Source organism: Diceros bicornis, chromosome X (assembly GCF_020826845.1).
Source record: "Diceros bicornis minor isolate mBicDic1 chromosome X, mDicBic1.mat.cur, whole genome shotgun sequence".
Classification (NCBI taxonomy): domain Eukaryota; kingdom Metazoa; phylum Chordata; class Mammalia; order Perissodactyla; family Rhinocerotidae; genus Diceros; species Diceros bicornis.
The window spans coordinates 138,100,454-138,116,360 of record NC_080781.1 but is presented as its reverse complement, the minus strand read 5'-3'; the positions used below and the strand labels follow the sequence as shown (position 1 = coordinate 138,116,360).

General features: G+C 52.9%; 1 protein-coding gene across 1 annotated transcript in view; it reads left to right on the top strand.

Moving 5' to 3' along the window:
- The window catches only part of MECP2 (methyl-CpG binding protein 2), a 58,996-nt gene extending 51,477 nt beyond the window's left edge, over positions 1-7,519 (top strand). The window contains exons 2-3 of the mRNA XM_058535003.1: positions 4,620-4,970; positions 6,303-7,519. Of these exons, the coding sequence (XP_058390986.1) occupies positions 4,620-4,970; positions 6,303-7,386 (1,435 nt within the window). The 3' untranslated portion in view covers positions 7,387-7,519. The remainder of the gene's footprint in view (positions 1-4,619; positions 4,971-6,302) is intronic.
- The last annotated feature ends 8,388 nt before the right edge of the window (positions 7,520-15,907 follow it).

The window sequence follows — 15,907 nt, the reverse complement described above, 5'->3', positions numbered from 1 at the left end:
GATGACAGTAAAGAAGGCACGTACCGTCTAGGGAGGTTGGCCCACACGGTAGTGTAGTTGAAGTACACTGGGGAGCATAGGGTGCTCCTGCTCATGGGAGTGGGGAGGCAGGAGCAGGGAAGGCTTCTCAGAAGTGTGGTCTTAACCCAAGATGGGAGAGAGGGCTGGTCCAGAGCCACTGGTTACACAGGATGAGCATCGTTAGTCACTTTTTCCTCTAGGGAGGAGCGTCACAGTGGTGATGGGACAGGCTGTTGATATCGCTGCCTCTGTTCATCTGGTGTTGCCTGCCCTGAGCCCTCCTTGCTGGCCTGTGGAACTCCTCATCAGCCCTAAAATCCCATCTCAGGCCTTCCTCCTGCAGGGAATTTCAGTCTCTGGGCTTCCCCTGTGCCTGGAACAGGGGAAGGTGTCACTATTACATTGTTATCTCTTTGTCCCCCCACTGAACTGGGAGCTCTTGAAGACTGAAGAATGATGCTAATTTCACCCTGGCATCTCAGCCCCTAGCAGAGTCTGGCTTAGGGCAGGGACAGTCTATGAACACACGTGGATTCAACCATGACCTCAGACAAGTCCCCTTGTCTAGTTGTACTTCCTTTTCTTTTCATCTGTAATGCTGAAGAGTTGAACTTGTGAACTAGGTGTTCAGTTCTCCTTATACTCATTTCAAGATTGTGTGTGCATGTGCGCATGTGTGTGTACATATGTGTACACATGCACATACATATGGTCTGATTAGAGGGAGGACGAAGAGGGCTGCTTGGTTTCTTTGAAAAAGTGTGTGTTTCAACAAACCCCTTAAACCTCCTGGCGCGCGGGGCCGTGGGGAGTTGCCTAGCACCCCAGCCTGGCCTCCCTTCCTCCGGTCACCCTGGGACTGAGCAGGCAGCTGGGCCAAGGGTAAACTCATTTAGGTTACCTGTTCTGCACCATTTTTACCTCCACTTCACACCCAGCAGAATGGCTTCCAGGCTTCTTTGTGGGTTTTTGTTATTTAAGTAGAGAAGGAGCAGTCAGAAAATAAAGTAACAAACACCTATGTGCCCCTCAATGCACAGAATTGAAAATCACCGTATTGTCCTAGTTGCTTCAAGTAATTTAAATTTAAAAGAACTAGAATATTACAGATAAAGACCCTTTTATTCCTCATCTTCAGTGCTAGTAAAAGTTCATTTATTGTATACTTAGAAATGGTTAAAAAGGTAAATTTTATGTTGTGTATATTTATCACAATAAAAAACTTGAAACCTCAAACAGTTCATTTAGACTCAAGTCAGAGTCTGGGCACAGCTGAGTCTCCTCGCTTTCTAGCTAGTAGCCGAAGAACTATGTTCCACTCTCCTTGAACTTCTGACTGTGGATGTGGCTATAACCCCCACCCACTCCTGGCCCAGGCTTCCCCATCCTCATTCAGTGGCACCGTCATCCCCCCAGGTTTGGCTGTGGTCCTTAACTTGTCCCGGCCCCTCACCCCCACACCTGTCTGGCGGCCAGCTCTGTTGCTCCCCATCCTGGTCACATCCCAGATCTTCTGCTGTCCCCACCGTGGGCCACGCCAAGACCACTGCAAGAGGCTTCTCATGGGTCCTCCCTGCTTTCTTCTTGACTGTTCTCCACACAGCGACTAGAGTGGTCCTTTGAAGATAAGAGCCCTCGTCTCCATCCCCCGCTCGAAGCTCCCCAGTAGCTTCCTGTGACACTCGGAATAAAACCCAAGAAAGCCCTCCACATCCCCGCTTGAGGCCTCTCTGCTGCCTGGAACCTTCTTCCCCCCACACAGCCACATGGCTTGCCCCCTCACTTCCTTTAGGTCTTTCATTTTTCTTCCAGTGTCACCATATGGATTTTTTTCTTCAATGTGTTCTGATCAGTTCATTCTTTTAGACGCTCACCTGATCACAGCCTTGCCCAGTGCAAGGGGCCCTTCGACTCTCCCTGCTAGCTTCCAAGCACTCCCTCGCCTTCCACCCCCACTTCTCCCCGGAGCCTGATGCCCTTCCGCAGACTCGAGGCTTATTCCCTGTCCCTGATGTGCCATCACTGGCCTTAGAATATGTCCCACCCGCGGAGTACAGAGCATTGCAGTCAGAGGTATTTGAAGTAAATCTTTTCTATGTGGTATGTTATCAACTTGATATACAGTTCAATTCCTTTGTTTCTGTTTGCATTCAATGTAGTGGAGTTTTGTTCCCTTTTGTTTTTGTTTTGGTTTTGGTTATGTAAACTTATACATGATTCAGAAGTTTAAATTACACTCCAGGATACCCAGAGAGGTCTCGCCCAGCGCCTGTACCTTACCTTGTTTCCACCTACCTTGTGCTGGGGATCAGTTCCATTAGCTTCTGCTGTATGCTTCCTAAAGTTCCATTCTTCCTCACAGAAAAGGCAGCCTACAATACACATTTTTCACCTCATGGTAGATCCTGGGGATCACTCCGCAGCATTGCAGGGCTCTCTTGCTTAGCCCCTTCTCTGGCTGCACAGCTCTCCATGGTGTGGGCGTGCTGTCGTCCAGTCAACAGGTCCCTGATGGTGGCTATCTTGAGTTGTCTGCAATCTTGGGCTAGTAAAAATAATGCTGTCACAAATAACATCATGCGTCTTTTGTTTTGCATTTATAGAGGTGTCTCTTCAGGGTTAATTTCTAGAAGGAATTGCCCTAGATAGCCTCAACACCCTTGACTGTATCTAAGAGGCATTCCTGGGGCGTGTAGTTTGTACTTGACCTTCTGGTGGTTGAAGCATTTGGGGACTACAGATGACAGTTCTGAAGAAGCCAGACCTTTTCCATTGGTGTGGTGGTTTCTCTGACTCCAGGACTGTCCAGGTTCCAAGGAGCAACCCTGGCCTTCAGCAGTCCCCTGTGGACTATGTGGAAGTAGTGATTCCAGTCTGTTTACTGCTCTGCTGCTGGCAGGCTCCTTTTCTCCTCTCCGTGACAGTGGGCGGCAGGCCACACCGAGCTTCTCAGGGTTCTTCCTCATTTCCCATTGAGAAGCTAAGACTGGGAGAAACAGGTTAGGGACGCTCGCTTTACAAAAGCGAGAAAAGGTCTCCTGTAGGTCGTGAGCTGAATCTGGGAGATCTCGGCAGCCATGCTCGGGGCACTCAACTGCTGAAGGAAAATCTAGGATAGGGAGGAACTCGGGTGAGCCTCAGGTGGGCTGGGACACACCCTCACCACAACCTGTCTCCCCACGCGTGACCTGAGCTGTTCAGGAAAGGCGTGTCCTCATGGTGCCAAGTGAGTCCTGGTGCTAACCTGCCTTCAGTGACTTACCCACATCATTTGAGTCTCGTTTCCACTGCACACCATGGTGCTTTCACTGAAGTCTCCACAGTGTGGACGAGAAGGGAGGTCACTTGGGGTAGACCAGCCACGAGGCAGTGAACCAGTGCTGACATGAACCACGTGGAACAGGGCAGCTCTAGGGCTTGGATACAGAGGACAGGAATAGTCTTGCTCTTTTCCAGAATGAACTGCCAACTGAGGGACTGGCAGGTGGCTGATTCCAAGCCCATGATTCTTCTGTCCAAGCCTCCCCTGGCTCGGGTTGTGTTCTTGCCCTCTTAGCCTAGCCACAAGGGCATCATGCCCAGACTCTGATCCTAGGGTCCAGGGCCTCACAGTGATCATTTCTGAAGTGCACGAGGACGGGACCATACCAGATGGAACTGAAGAATAGGGAAAGAGTTACTCTGTCAGTGTGAAAGAATGGGGAGGCCCCTGCCCTTGAATGGGGAGGGTGCTCTTCTGTGCCTTTCTCCTGGCTCTTCCCTCTCATTGGCCAAGGCTGTGCGTTGTAAGGGAGCATCTGGTGATAAAGGCTCATCTGACCTGGGATCGCTTCTCTTCCCATGGCAGAACCCTGGGCAATGGTTTCTGGTTGCCTGAGTTAGCCAGTATTTATATAGTGCCTTTGTGACTTTTCTCCCTCTGGAGTGTTGGTACCCATTGTCAAGATGAGGAAATTGAGGCACGGGACATTGAGGTCACTTGCTCAGGTCCATGTTTGGAAATGGCAGAGTCAAGATTTGAGTTCAGGTAGTGCTTGGCTGTGTTCCCATCAGCAAGTTGTACTGTGCCCCACGGCTGTTTTTTATCGAGCACACATTTGAGAAAACCCAAAATACAGAAGCTATAGTAACAGCCAAGCCAGGCCTTTGTGAAGAGGAGCCCCCACCCCATTTTGGGTGGGCACCTCCCTCTCCAGCAGTTGAGGTTGTCTTATCAGCCATCAAGCCCAGAAGCCCTCGGGCACGGCTCATAAAGTGGCCTCTGCCAAGGCAGCGTGCTGAGAAGCCACATGGTGTTTCTACTCAGAAAAATGCTATCTGTGCAGGCCGCTCACTGTCCTGCACAATAGGAGTGGGACTCAGGGCAGCAGGACTTGGGGTGGCCACAGTGCAGGCAGTGGGCCACCACCAGCAGCAGCCCAAAGCCTCTAAAGAAACCTATGAATGGGAGTGGCATCAGGATCTGGGTGTGTATTGGCAGGGCAGCCCCATCTTTTGGGGCCCTGCCTGTGCTGGGGTTCCCTGAACCTGCCTTTGCTCCCTCTTTCTGCAAACCAGTGTGTTCTCTGTGATACTAACATACTTGTTTAACACTTCAGGGAAGAAAAGTCAGAAGACCAGGATCTCCAGGGCCTCAAGGACAAACCCCTGAAGTTTAAAAAAGTGAAGAAGGATAAGAAAGAAGACAAAGAGGGCAAGCATGAGCCCCTGCAGCCGCCAGCCCACCATTCTGCTGAGCCAGCAGAGGCAGGCAAAGCGGAGACCTCAGAAGGGTCGGGCTCAGCCCCAGCTGTCCCGGAAGCTTCTGCCTCCCCCAAACAGCGGCGCTCCATCATTCGAGACCGGGGACCCATGTATGATGACCCCACTCTGCCTGAAGGTTGGACCCGAAAGCTTAAGCAAAGGAAATCTGGCCGTTCCGCTGGGAAGTATGATGTGTATCTGATCAAGTAAGTAAGGGCAGCTCCTGTCTCTGCAGAGCGGGGTGGGCTGGGGGCGGGGACAGGCACTAAGAAACTGATGCTGGTCAGTGATCAGGAAAATGTGTGTGCATAATCCCACCTTGGCTCAGGGGGGCTTCACCAGTGAACACCGCTTGCAGGTACACCCACGTATGCTTGGAATGACTGGGTACGGAGGTCCCTGCCCTGAGTGAGAGAAATGTGCACAGAGTAGCAGGGTGTGACTTTACCCAGCCAGCCCTTGAGGCCTTGTCTGGAGATGGAATAGCAGTAGGGGCTACCCAGGGCCACAGTAAGCATGCCAGGAAAGGTCACCTGGGAAGCACTGAGGACACAAGGCCCTGCCTAGGCTGGGCCCGGAGGCCACGGGGCCTGCTGTGCATAGTGGCCTGTGCTTGGGAGGCAAGTGGAGCTCCCTGGAGTTCCTGCCGTTTCCCAGCTGGAGAACATCCAGCCAAGGGGCTCTTCTCAGAGTCTGTTAACCTCTTCTTCCTGGGAGAGTCATTCTGTGACATTGCTTCATGAACCAGAAGAAATAGGAGTTCATAGGGCTCAGTCCACTCTGAATCGTGTTGGGAAAGGTGGGCTCTCTGACAGGGCCTCTGGGGAGAGATATAAACAGGCTCCATGTGCCTTTCCAACCGTCCCTTTTGCGTTTGTCCAGCTTTGGGCTGGTCGCCAGGCATTTTCTGTTGAAACAGAGTAACTTCCAAGCCAGAGCTTCAGAGGAGGAGTGAAAAAGTACATTTCAGGTCTTCCCCTTAGATGATCCTGAAAAGGTTAGCAGTTTTCAAAGGACATATGTAGACAGCTTTGTTTGATTCCAGCAACTCTGAGAAGGTTGAGCAAAGCATTATCTGTTGACAGGTGAGGAAACCAAGTCCCAAAGAAGCTAAGCCACATGCCCAAGTTCAGCCAGCAGGATGGGCCCAGCCTGACGACTAGACTAAACAGGGTCCCTGGGCCAGACCCCACTGGGGGCCAAAGGAAGGGACTCAGTGACAGGTGGGTCCTTGGGGGCATCCAGGTGACAGCTGTGGGGCACCCGGCACCAAGCTGTTCTGGCATCAGAGCAGGCTGTGTAGGCGCCAACTGCTCCCTGGCGGTCCAGTTACTTCAGGTATAACCAGGGCTGGGCCCCTCTCCTTTTAGCTCATCTTGGTTTCTCTTAAATGTGACTCTTGTTCATTAGTGTCATCAATGGCATGTCAGTTGAGAACGTCTTCTGTCAGTTCATCACCATCTTCTGCTCTGCCCCATCTCCGACATTGCTGTGGAAGTTTCTCATCATTCTTTGTGTCTTTCCATTTGTTCCCACAGTCCCCAGGGAAAAGCCTTTCGCTCTAAAGTGGAGTTGATTGCGTACTTCGAAAAGGTAGGCGACACCTCCCTGGACCCTAATGATTTTGACTTCACGGTAACTGGGAGAGGGAGCCCCTCCCGGCGAGAGCAGAAACCACCTAAGAAGCCCAAATCTCCCAAAGCTCCAGGAACTGGCAGAGGTCGGGGACGCCCCAAAGGGAGCGGCACCGCGAGACCCAAGGCGGCAGCATCCGAGGGCGTGCAGGTGAAAAGGGTCCTGGAGAAAAGTCCCGGGAAGCTGCTCGTCAAGATGCCTTTTCAAGCTTCACCTGGGAGCAAGGCTGAAGGGGGTGGGGCTACCACATCGGCCCAGGTCATGGTTATCAAACGCCCTGGCAGGAAGCGAAAGGCTGAGGCAGACCCCCAGGCCATTCCCAAGAAACGGGGCCGAAAGCCAGGCAGTGTGGTGGCAGCCGCTACTGCCGAGGCCAAGAAGAAAGCCGTGAAGGAGTCTTCCATCCGGTCCGTGCAGGAGACTGTGCTCCCCATCAAGAAGCGCAAGACCCGGGAGACAGTCAGCATTGAAGTGAAGGAGGTGGTGAAGCCCCTGCTGGTGTCCACCCTCGGCGAGAAGAGCGGGAAGGGACTGAAGACCTGCAAGAGCCCTGGGCGGAAAAGCAAGGAGAGCAGCCCCAAGGGGCGCAGCAGCAGCGCCTCTTCACCCCCCAAGAAGGAGCATCACCACCACCACCACCACGCAGAGCCCCCGAGGGCACCCGCGCCGCTGCTCCCGCCCCTGCCTCTGCCCCCGCCCGAGCCCCAGAGCTCTGAGGACCCTGCCAGCCCCCCTGAGCCCCAGGACTTGAGCAGCAGTGTCTGCAAAGAGGAGAAGATGCCGAGAGGAGGCTCGCTGGAGAGCGATGGCTGCCCCAAGGAGCCAGCTAAGACTCAGCCCGCGGTTGCGACCGCCGCCACGGCCGCAGAAAAGTACAAACACCGAGGGGAGGGAGAGCGCAAAGACATTGTTTCATCCTCCATGCCAAGGCCAAACAGAGAGGAGCCTGTGGACAGCCGGACGCCCGTGACCGAGAGAGTTAGCTGACTTTACGCAGAGCGGATTGCAAAGCAAACCAACAAGAATAAAGGCAGCTGTTGTCTCTTCTCCTTATGGGTAGGGCTCTGACAAAGCTTCCCGATTAACTGAAATAAAAAATATTTTTTTTTCTTTCAGTAAACTTAGAGTTTCGTGGCTTCAGGGTGGGAGTAGTTGGAGCATTGGGGATGTTTTTCTTACCGACAAGCACAGTCAGGTTGAAGACCTAACCAGGGCCAGAAGTAGCTTTGCACTTTTCTAAACTAGGCTCCTTCAACAAGGCTTGCTGCAGATACTACTGACCAGACAAGCTGTTGACCAGGCTTCTTAGGGTACGCCTGCACCTCCCCTCCCACCCAGACTTCCCCCCATGTGGTCCTTAGGGACAGAGAGCAGTTGAGAGGACACTCCCATTTTTGGTGCCACTGGTGCCCCAGTTTCAGCTCTCCTCTCCCCCACCCTGCTTCAGCCCCAGCTCCCCCACCTGCCCCAATCTCACCCACTTTGGGACAGGGAGGTGTGAGACAGGAGAGACAGTTGGGTTCTTTAGAGAAAAAGATGGAGATGGCCAGTGCCTATGGTCCATGTGATCCCACCCATGGTGGCACAAATCTGGCCCCACGCCAGCCCCAATCCAAAACCGACAAGGACATTTCACAGGACAGGGAAATAGCACCTGTTCGCTCAAGTTCTGGCATGGCTAGGAGGGAGTTGTCCTTTGAGCTGCTGGGTGTAGACTGGCCTGAGCCAGAGAGGATGGCCCAGGGCCATCCTCCAGTGGGTGGCGCTAGAGAGAGGCCGTGCAGGCAGCAGGACAAGGCAGAGGCAGGCTGGCTCGGCAGAGCGCAGCGCAGCGGGGCAGGAGGGATTCCTGTTCTCCCAGAGCAGTCTGTGACTGGTAGGTGGAGGCTTAGTGGACGGGTGGGGGGCCAGGGGGAAGGAGGGAAAAACGTTCTTCCAAAACTTTCCAATTCTACTCCTTTAGGGACAGCTTAGAACTATTTGCACTATTGAGTCTTCATGTTCCCACTTCAAAACAAACATGCTCTGAGAGCAAGCTGGTTTGAATCGGTGACACTTTGTCCCTCAAGCCACCAGAAGTGATGGTGTTTAGAACTACCTGGATCTGTATATAGCTGCGCTTGTTTTAAAGTGGGCTCAGCACATAGGGTTCCCACGAAGCTCCGAAACTCTAAGTGTTTGCTGCAATTTTATAAGGACTTCCTGATTGGTTTCTCTTCTCTCCATCCATTTCTGCCTTCTTTCATTTCATCTTTTCATTTCTTCCCCTCCTCCTCCCTCCTTGGTCGTCCCTTCTGTTCCAGGCAGCTGCAGTGCCCATGTACCCTGAGCCGACGCTGGTCAGCTCAGCCCCCCAGAACTCACCCTGCCCTTGGCCTTGCTGCCCGCTAGCCCCAGCCCCACCCCCACTCCCTTCTGAGCCCTGAGGAAGCCCTGGCCTCTGCTGAGTCCACCTGGCCCCTAGTACCTCAGCCTCTCTGAAGGGCAAGAGAGCAGCAAGGTCTTGCTCTCCTAGGGAGCCCCCTTCCCTGGTCAGACCCCGGACACGGCCTTCTCAACCTTTCACTCGAGAGAAGCGGGTGGGAGAAGTTGAGCCGGATTTGGATTTGGGAGCCTAGGACAGCACGGAGGCCTGCTGTGGCCTGCCGGAGTCATTGAGTGGCCCAGCCCTGACCTTGGCCTCTACCAGGCTTGGCTAGCACAGTGCAGTGCAACAGGGCAACAGGTGGAACAAATGTAGACGCCCCCAGAGCTGAGCTGGGACCAGAGCCTAGGCCCCCAGCCCCTCTGCTCCTCCATTAACCATGAGTTCTTTTCTAATGGAAAACATTTGGCTTTTGCTTGCTGGAGGCTATGTGGGGCCAGGACATCACAACTTTCCACTTTCGCGCCAGGGCTGTGGTGTGGGGGCTTAGAGGCTTGGGTTTGCTGTGGGGTGTTAATCAGTTTTCATTTGGGATCCCATCCTTTCAACCTCTGTTCAGGAAGTCCTTATCTAGCTGCATATCTTCATCATATTGGTATATCCTTTTCTGTGTTTACAGAGATGTCTCTTATATCTAAATCTGTCCAACTGAGAAGTACCTTATCAAAGTAGCAAATGAGACAGCAGTCTTATGCTTCCAGAAACACCCACAAGCACGTCCCATGTGAGCTGCTGCCATGAACTGTCAAGTGTGTGTTGTCTCGTGTATTTCAGTTATTGTCCCCTGGCTTCCTTACTGCGGCATAACCATGAAGGAGTGGAACATCTTAGAAACTGTCTAGCACTTCCTTGCCAGTCCTTAGTGATCAGGAACCATAGTTGACAGTTCCAATCAGTAGCTTAAGAAAAACTGTCTGTCTCTTCCAGAATGGTTAGAAGCAAGGGAGTTTGCCCTGTTCTGTTTGTAGAGTCAGAGTCGGCCTTTCTGGCATTTTTGTATCCATCTCCTTATGCTGCAAAAGCAAGTCCCGCAGCCAGACTCCTGCTGCTGCCAACCCCCTGGGCTTCACTTCTGACTCCTCTCCAGGAAGGGAAGCAGGGTCAGAAGGGCTGAGTCCTTCGGGACCCCTCTTCCTCCAAGGACAAAAGGCTCCTGACCCCACAGTGGCCTCACACTCCCAGCACCCCCAAAGGACGCCTATCCACACGAGCATGGCATCTGGCCAGCTTGTCGTGGAGACCTGTCCATTTTGGTCAGTCAGATTTTTATGCATTACACTTAGTCCAGTGAAATGTGGCTCCTGGGACCAGTGTCAGGAGCCGGCTTCCCCATCGGCTCAGTACCATCTGGTCCTGGGAAGAGGAGTGTGGGGCCCACCAGGCCCCGCTTTCGCCCATGACAGTTCATTCAGGGGCTGACTAGGCATTGGTGGTCAAGAGCACAGCATTTCAAGTCTCATTTTCTTTCAGTTTGGCCCAACCTGCAGCCCCTTGCTCCCCAGCTTCTTCCCCTGCAATTCCAAAGCTGCAGGTGGTGTCTGAGGCTCCTTAGGGTTTTCTCTCTTTCCCCCCTTCTTCCACATTTCCTCCTCTTCCCCAAAGAAAAAGCATCACAAGTGAGTCACCTTTAAACAGGCCACTTTGGCAATTTGTTGCCCTGGCATGCAGGGGCCCTGCGGCTCCTATGCCACCCCTGTCCTAAGCCGTGGGATTCTCACCAGCTGTGTCTGGCCCAGTTTGGGGGTGTGACCTCGATTTCATGTGTACTTGAACAGCACGAAGATTGGGGGGGCATCTTTTAGGGACTGTGTGAACACAGGAATTGACTGACAGCTTTCAGATACCCATGGGACTAGATCACAGAGTCATGTTCAGTCTCCCTGACCCTCGTTCTAGTTGTTAGTTACTACCTCCTCTCCCGACAGGGTTCTGTATGTTCTCCAGTTCCTCCCACGATGCCCAGCCCAGCCCAGCCCAGCCCGTTGGGCTGCCCGTTGGTGGGCTTGTCCTAACCAATAGAATTACCTGCCTTGGACTGCAGTGAACTGGGGACACTGGGCCACAGCTAAGCTCTACTACAGCTCCCTTCTGCTGGTGCTGTATTCCCATATGAGAAGGCACAGGAGACACCTAGAAATGCCACATCCCTCAGTCCATCGGTGCCAAACTAGCCAAGGACCCCAGCCCCTCAGCTCCCTGAAAGGTGAAAGCCATAGTGGTAGCCCATGGATGCTGGCCACAGCCAGCACCTGGCTTCTACTCCTGAAGTAGTACTTCTACTTCTGTCCAAGGCAGGTGCGGACAACAGTCTGTTCAGTGGCGTCATTCCAGGCTAGAGGCCATGAGCGGTGGCATTGGGCCCTGGAGCAGCCCCAAGTTGTCACCTGCTCCTCTGCCCAGCTTGTCATTGCTGTGACTGTGATCGTGAAAGAGGGTATTGGCCAGAAACAAATTACCACATTGGTGAGAAAGGAGTTTTCTTAGCTGACAGGACCTCTGGATTTGAAGTAATTTTCAGTAGGTAGCTCAAGCCTGGGAGGGAGCAGTGGGTATGAACTGAATCCACCAGGCGGGGCCTACTGGATCTCACGGAGCCCAAGTAGAGCCTGGCAGCTGAGCTCTTTGCCCCTTTTTCAGAGCATTCCTGCCGGGCTCTCTGGGCTGACGGGGCCAGGAGAGGTCACAGGTACCAGTTCTTAGAGAACTTTGTGCATCCATTCCTAGCTGGTGTTGTTGCCCTGAGTTGTTTCCTGATGCAAATTTCATGCGCAGATTCTAGGACCGATGACCTAGACCTCGGGAAGCCAACTGTCTAGAGTCCTGTGGGCGTTTGCCTAGCCAGTCCCCCGAGCCCCAGCTGATGGCGCAGGGGGCAAGTGTGGCAGCGTCGCCAGGCCTGTGGGAGAGCCCCTGCTCCCGTGGCCCCACGGTCCCGCCATGCTGTGTTCCCACTCACTCTGCTCTCTGCAAGGGCCCCATCTTTGCTCCCCTGGTCAGTGAACTCATCCACAGAGGAGGGGTTTGTTGAGTCTCCATTTTTGTTTCTTTCTCTTTTAGATACTCTATCAATCTTTTCTTTACAAAAGGCATAGTCTCATTGTTACACACTGCTAGGATACTGCGTTCCCCCAGGGTCTAAAGTTACATATTAAAGGGGAAACAGTGAACATGGAATCCCATTCTCAACAATTCAGGAGGAAAACCTAGAAAACATTTGGCAGAAAATTACATTTCGATGTTTCTGAATGAATAAGAGCAAGCTTTTGCAAAAATGCTTATCTAAAAATACTTGGAGCTTGGTCTGGTGTGTGGTGAGGGCTTCAGGTGAAGGAGGATCCAGCCTGAAGCTGCTGAAGCTGAGGCTCCGGGCCATGCTGTCATTGGAGAGCCCAGCTCTCCTTGGGGAGCAGTCTCCAGGGACTTGGCTGCCTCCCTGTCCTGTGGGGTGGCCTGCCTGGTCCCAAAGCCGCAGGAGCCCAGCTCTCAGTGTGGGAAGTGGAGTGTTCACCAGTGACTCTGAAGGCCCGTGACGTTCTCACTACCCAGTATCACCTGCGTCTTGTTCCATTCTCATCTCTACAGAGCCTACCCAAGCACTGATTTGTCAGGAAAAAATGAGTTCTAACTAGGGCCCAGGCAACTAGGAAGGAGAGAGTGATGTCTCCCCTCAGCCTCTGCCTGTGGTGAAGCCTGTCCGCTGAGGACATTCCCCTGCTCTGCTTGCCTTGGGGCCTGGAGGCTAGGGCCTAGGTGAAATGGCGCTCTTTTCTGAACTCGGAGGTGAGGACAGAGGCCTGAGCACTCACCGAGGTGTGTGCCCCCCTCACCCCTCACCTGCGAGAATCCCGGGGCAGAGGGAGGGCAGGTGTGAGGACAGGTGCCAGGCAGAGCCAAGACCCTCACAGGGAGAACTCTGGCCTTTGAGTTTCAGAACGTTTGGGAGACTTGCAGACTGCCTTGGCTCCCCTAGCTCCCCCTCTAGCTTGCCTTTTCTCAGGTCCTGCTCAGCAGCGAGGGAAAATGAGATGGAAAGACTGAGAGGTTTGGCTCCTGCCCACTGGTAGTCCCTCTCCCCGCAGTGTTTGTGTGTCAAGTGACAAAGCTGTTCTTCCTGGTGACGCTGAGTCTCTCCAGTACCTTATAGACTGTACACGTAGGCCTCCTTGGCCTCCTCTATCCTGGGCTTTTGCTTTTTAGCTTTGCTTTTAGTTTTTCTGTCCCTTTTATTTAATGTACCAACTAGACACACAAAGCAGTTGAATTTTTATATATATATCTGTATATTGCACAATTATAAACTCATTTTGCTTGTGGCTCCACACAAAAAAAAGACCTGTTAAAATTATACCTGTTGCTTAATTACAATACTTCTGATAACCATAGCATAGGACAAGGGAAAATAAAAAACAAACAAAAAAAAAAACAAAAAAAAAAAACACAAAAAACAGAAAAGACAGATCTGTCTGCTGGTCACTTCTTCTGTCCAAGCAGATCCGTGGTCTTTCCTTGCTTCTTTCAAGGGCTTCCCTGTGCCAAGCGAAGGAGGCTCCAGGCTGCACCGAGTTTCGCACTGTTTCTCCTGTGCTTGTGACAGAGGTCCCAGGATGCTGGTGCAGGACAGTTCACCTCAATGGGTGGGTGCAAGAGCGCTCCCTTCCCCTGGCGAAGTCTGGAATGTAGTTGGCACCGCCTGGTCCCCTTCCACCTCTGGGTGGCGCAGCTGGAGTCCACAGGGGTGGCTTGACCCCCCCACCCCTTCTGATGTGGTCAGAGTGATCATGTGTGGAGAGTCGGCTCAGAAGGCCTCCCCACCAGTGGGGCTCCCACTTTGCCGAGTCCAGGGGCTGGAGGGGAGATGGGAGGCCTGTCGTGTCTCTGAATGTGTGAGCCACACCAGGTAGAACACCAGGGACCCAGAACCACATATGAGAGTCCAGTGGGTCCCTTCCAGGAGGTAGCGAAGACTCCAGAAACGTCCGTTTCTCTTCTCTCCCATCCTATGAGTAATTGCATTTGCTTTTGTAATTCTTAATGAGCAATATCTGCTAGAGAGTTTAGCTGTAACAGTTCTTTTTGATCGTTTTTTTAAGTAATTAAAAACACCAAAAAAAAAAATCCAGAAACTTGTTCTTCCAAAGCAGAGAGCATTATAATCACCAGGGCCAAAAGCTTCCCTCCCTGAGTCATTACTTCTTCTGAGGCCTGAATCCAAGAGAGAAAGCTCATAGGCCCTTTGGGTGGCCGGGCTGCCCTCGGGCCCCTCGGAGGACCTGGGCTGGGGCAGCCTCTGGGCCTGCTCCGGGGCCCGCTCCAGTCTGCGTTCAGTATTAGCTTAGTGGTGGGTCACGACGTCCTTTCCCACCCAGCCTGGGATGGGGGCAGAGGAGACAGGGAGGCCATTGCCTCTGATGTTTGGTCACTAACAGATGGGTGTCCGCATGTGTCCATGTGCGTGCTGTCTGACTGAAATCTGAAATCAGCGCCCAAGTTAGCCTCACCCTGTGACCTCTTGCCCCGCCTGGACAGAGCGGGGCCCACCCAGTTCAGTGTTTCTGGGGAGCTGGACGGTGGAGTGCAAAAGGCTTGCAGAACTCGAAGCCTGCTCCTTCCCTTGCTACCAAGGCCTCCTTTTCCGTTTGATTTGTCACTGCTTCAATCAATAACAGCCACTCCAGAGTCAGTAGTTGATGAATATATGACCAAATATCACCAGGACTGTTACTCAATGTGTGCCGAGCCCGTTCCTCGCACTGGGCTCCCGTGTACCCGGACACTGTAACGTGTGCTGTGTTTGCTCTCCTCCCTCCTCCCTCGCCCTCCCCTTGTCGTTCTGGGGGTTTTCTGTTTGGGTTTGGTTTGGTTTTTATTTCTCCTTTTGTGTTCCAAACATTGAGGTTCTCTCTACTGGTCCTCTTAACTGTGGTGTTGAGGCTTATATTTGTGTAATTTTTGGTGGGTGAAAGGAACTTTGCTAAGTAAATCTCTTCTGTGTTTGAACTGGTCTGTATTGTAACCATGTTTAAAGTAATTGTTCCAGAGACAAATGCTTCTAGACACCTTTTCTTTACAAACAAAAGAATTCGGAGGGAGGGGATGGTGACCAAGATGAGAGGGGCTGTCCTTTTTCCCCAGGAGGGGAGATCTGAAGATGACCCCTGCCCCAATCAGCCCAAAGCCACCAGAAGAAGTGAAGCCCAAGCCGACGGACCGAATAGCTGATGTGTTACCATTTTCAAAGTCAGAGCAAAACCAGGTTTTGTTCCACCTTGTGGATTCTTTTGCCTTTTTTTCACCCCTGTGATGATTAGCATCATCGCTATTTTTAAGGACTCACAAGGTTGAGGTTCCTGCAAGGGGAGCCAGGGCGGGGTGTGAGCAGAGCCGACCTCGCCTCCGTGGGAGGAGGATGGAGTGGGCCTGAGCCATGTGGCTCAAAGGGTGGGCATCTCCCTGGAGGCCTCCACTGTGGCCACAGGTCACATATATCTTGACAGGGCAGATTGGCCACTCTCCACCTGACACAGCTCTTCCTGGACAGGACAGGCGGTGGGCATTACGGTCTAGGACACCTCCATCACATCCCACCCTGTCTGCAGTGCACAACGCTCATGTGACCTCTTGATCCCACCATCAGGGCAGTAAGATAACGGTGGAGGAGGTGCGCTCTCTTTGCTGTCATCTAATCCCCAGCAAAATTTGGATGTGAGAAAGCCCTTTCCCTTTCCATGCCAAAACCAGATCCTTCTCAGAAAAGCTGTTACCCCCACCAGACATTGTTTTGGGCTCACGCAACAGGGACAAATGTGTGCTCCCTTAGTGCCCAGTGGCACCTCCTCTGAAAGGCGAGGACAGTGCTGACTGTAGTGACCATTTGTACATGGGGTTCAGTAGCAGAAAGACCCAGGCAGGGTGGCTGTCCCCTCCAGAGTCGCAGTGACAACAGGCCGCCCTGTGCAGAGGGAGCCGGCTCCAGCCCGGAAGCCTGGCTGACTGTGGGAGAGGTGTGCACGGGGCGCTGGGAGCCGCCCAGGACAGACTTGGCTGGAGATGTCTCGAAAAGCCCTCTATTGATCGCATTCACCT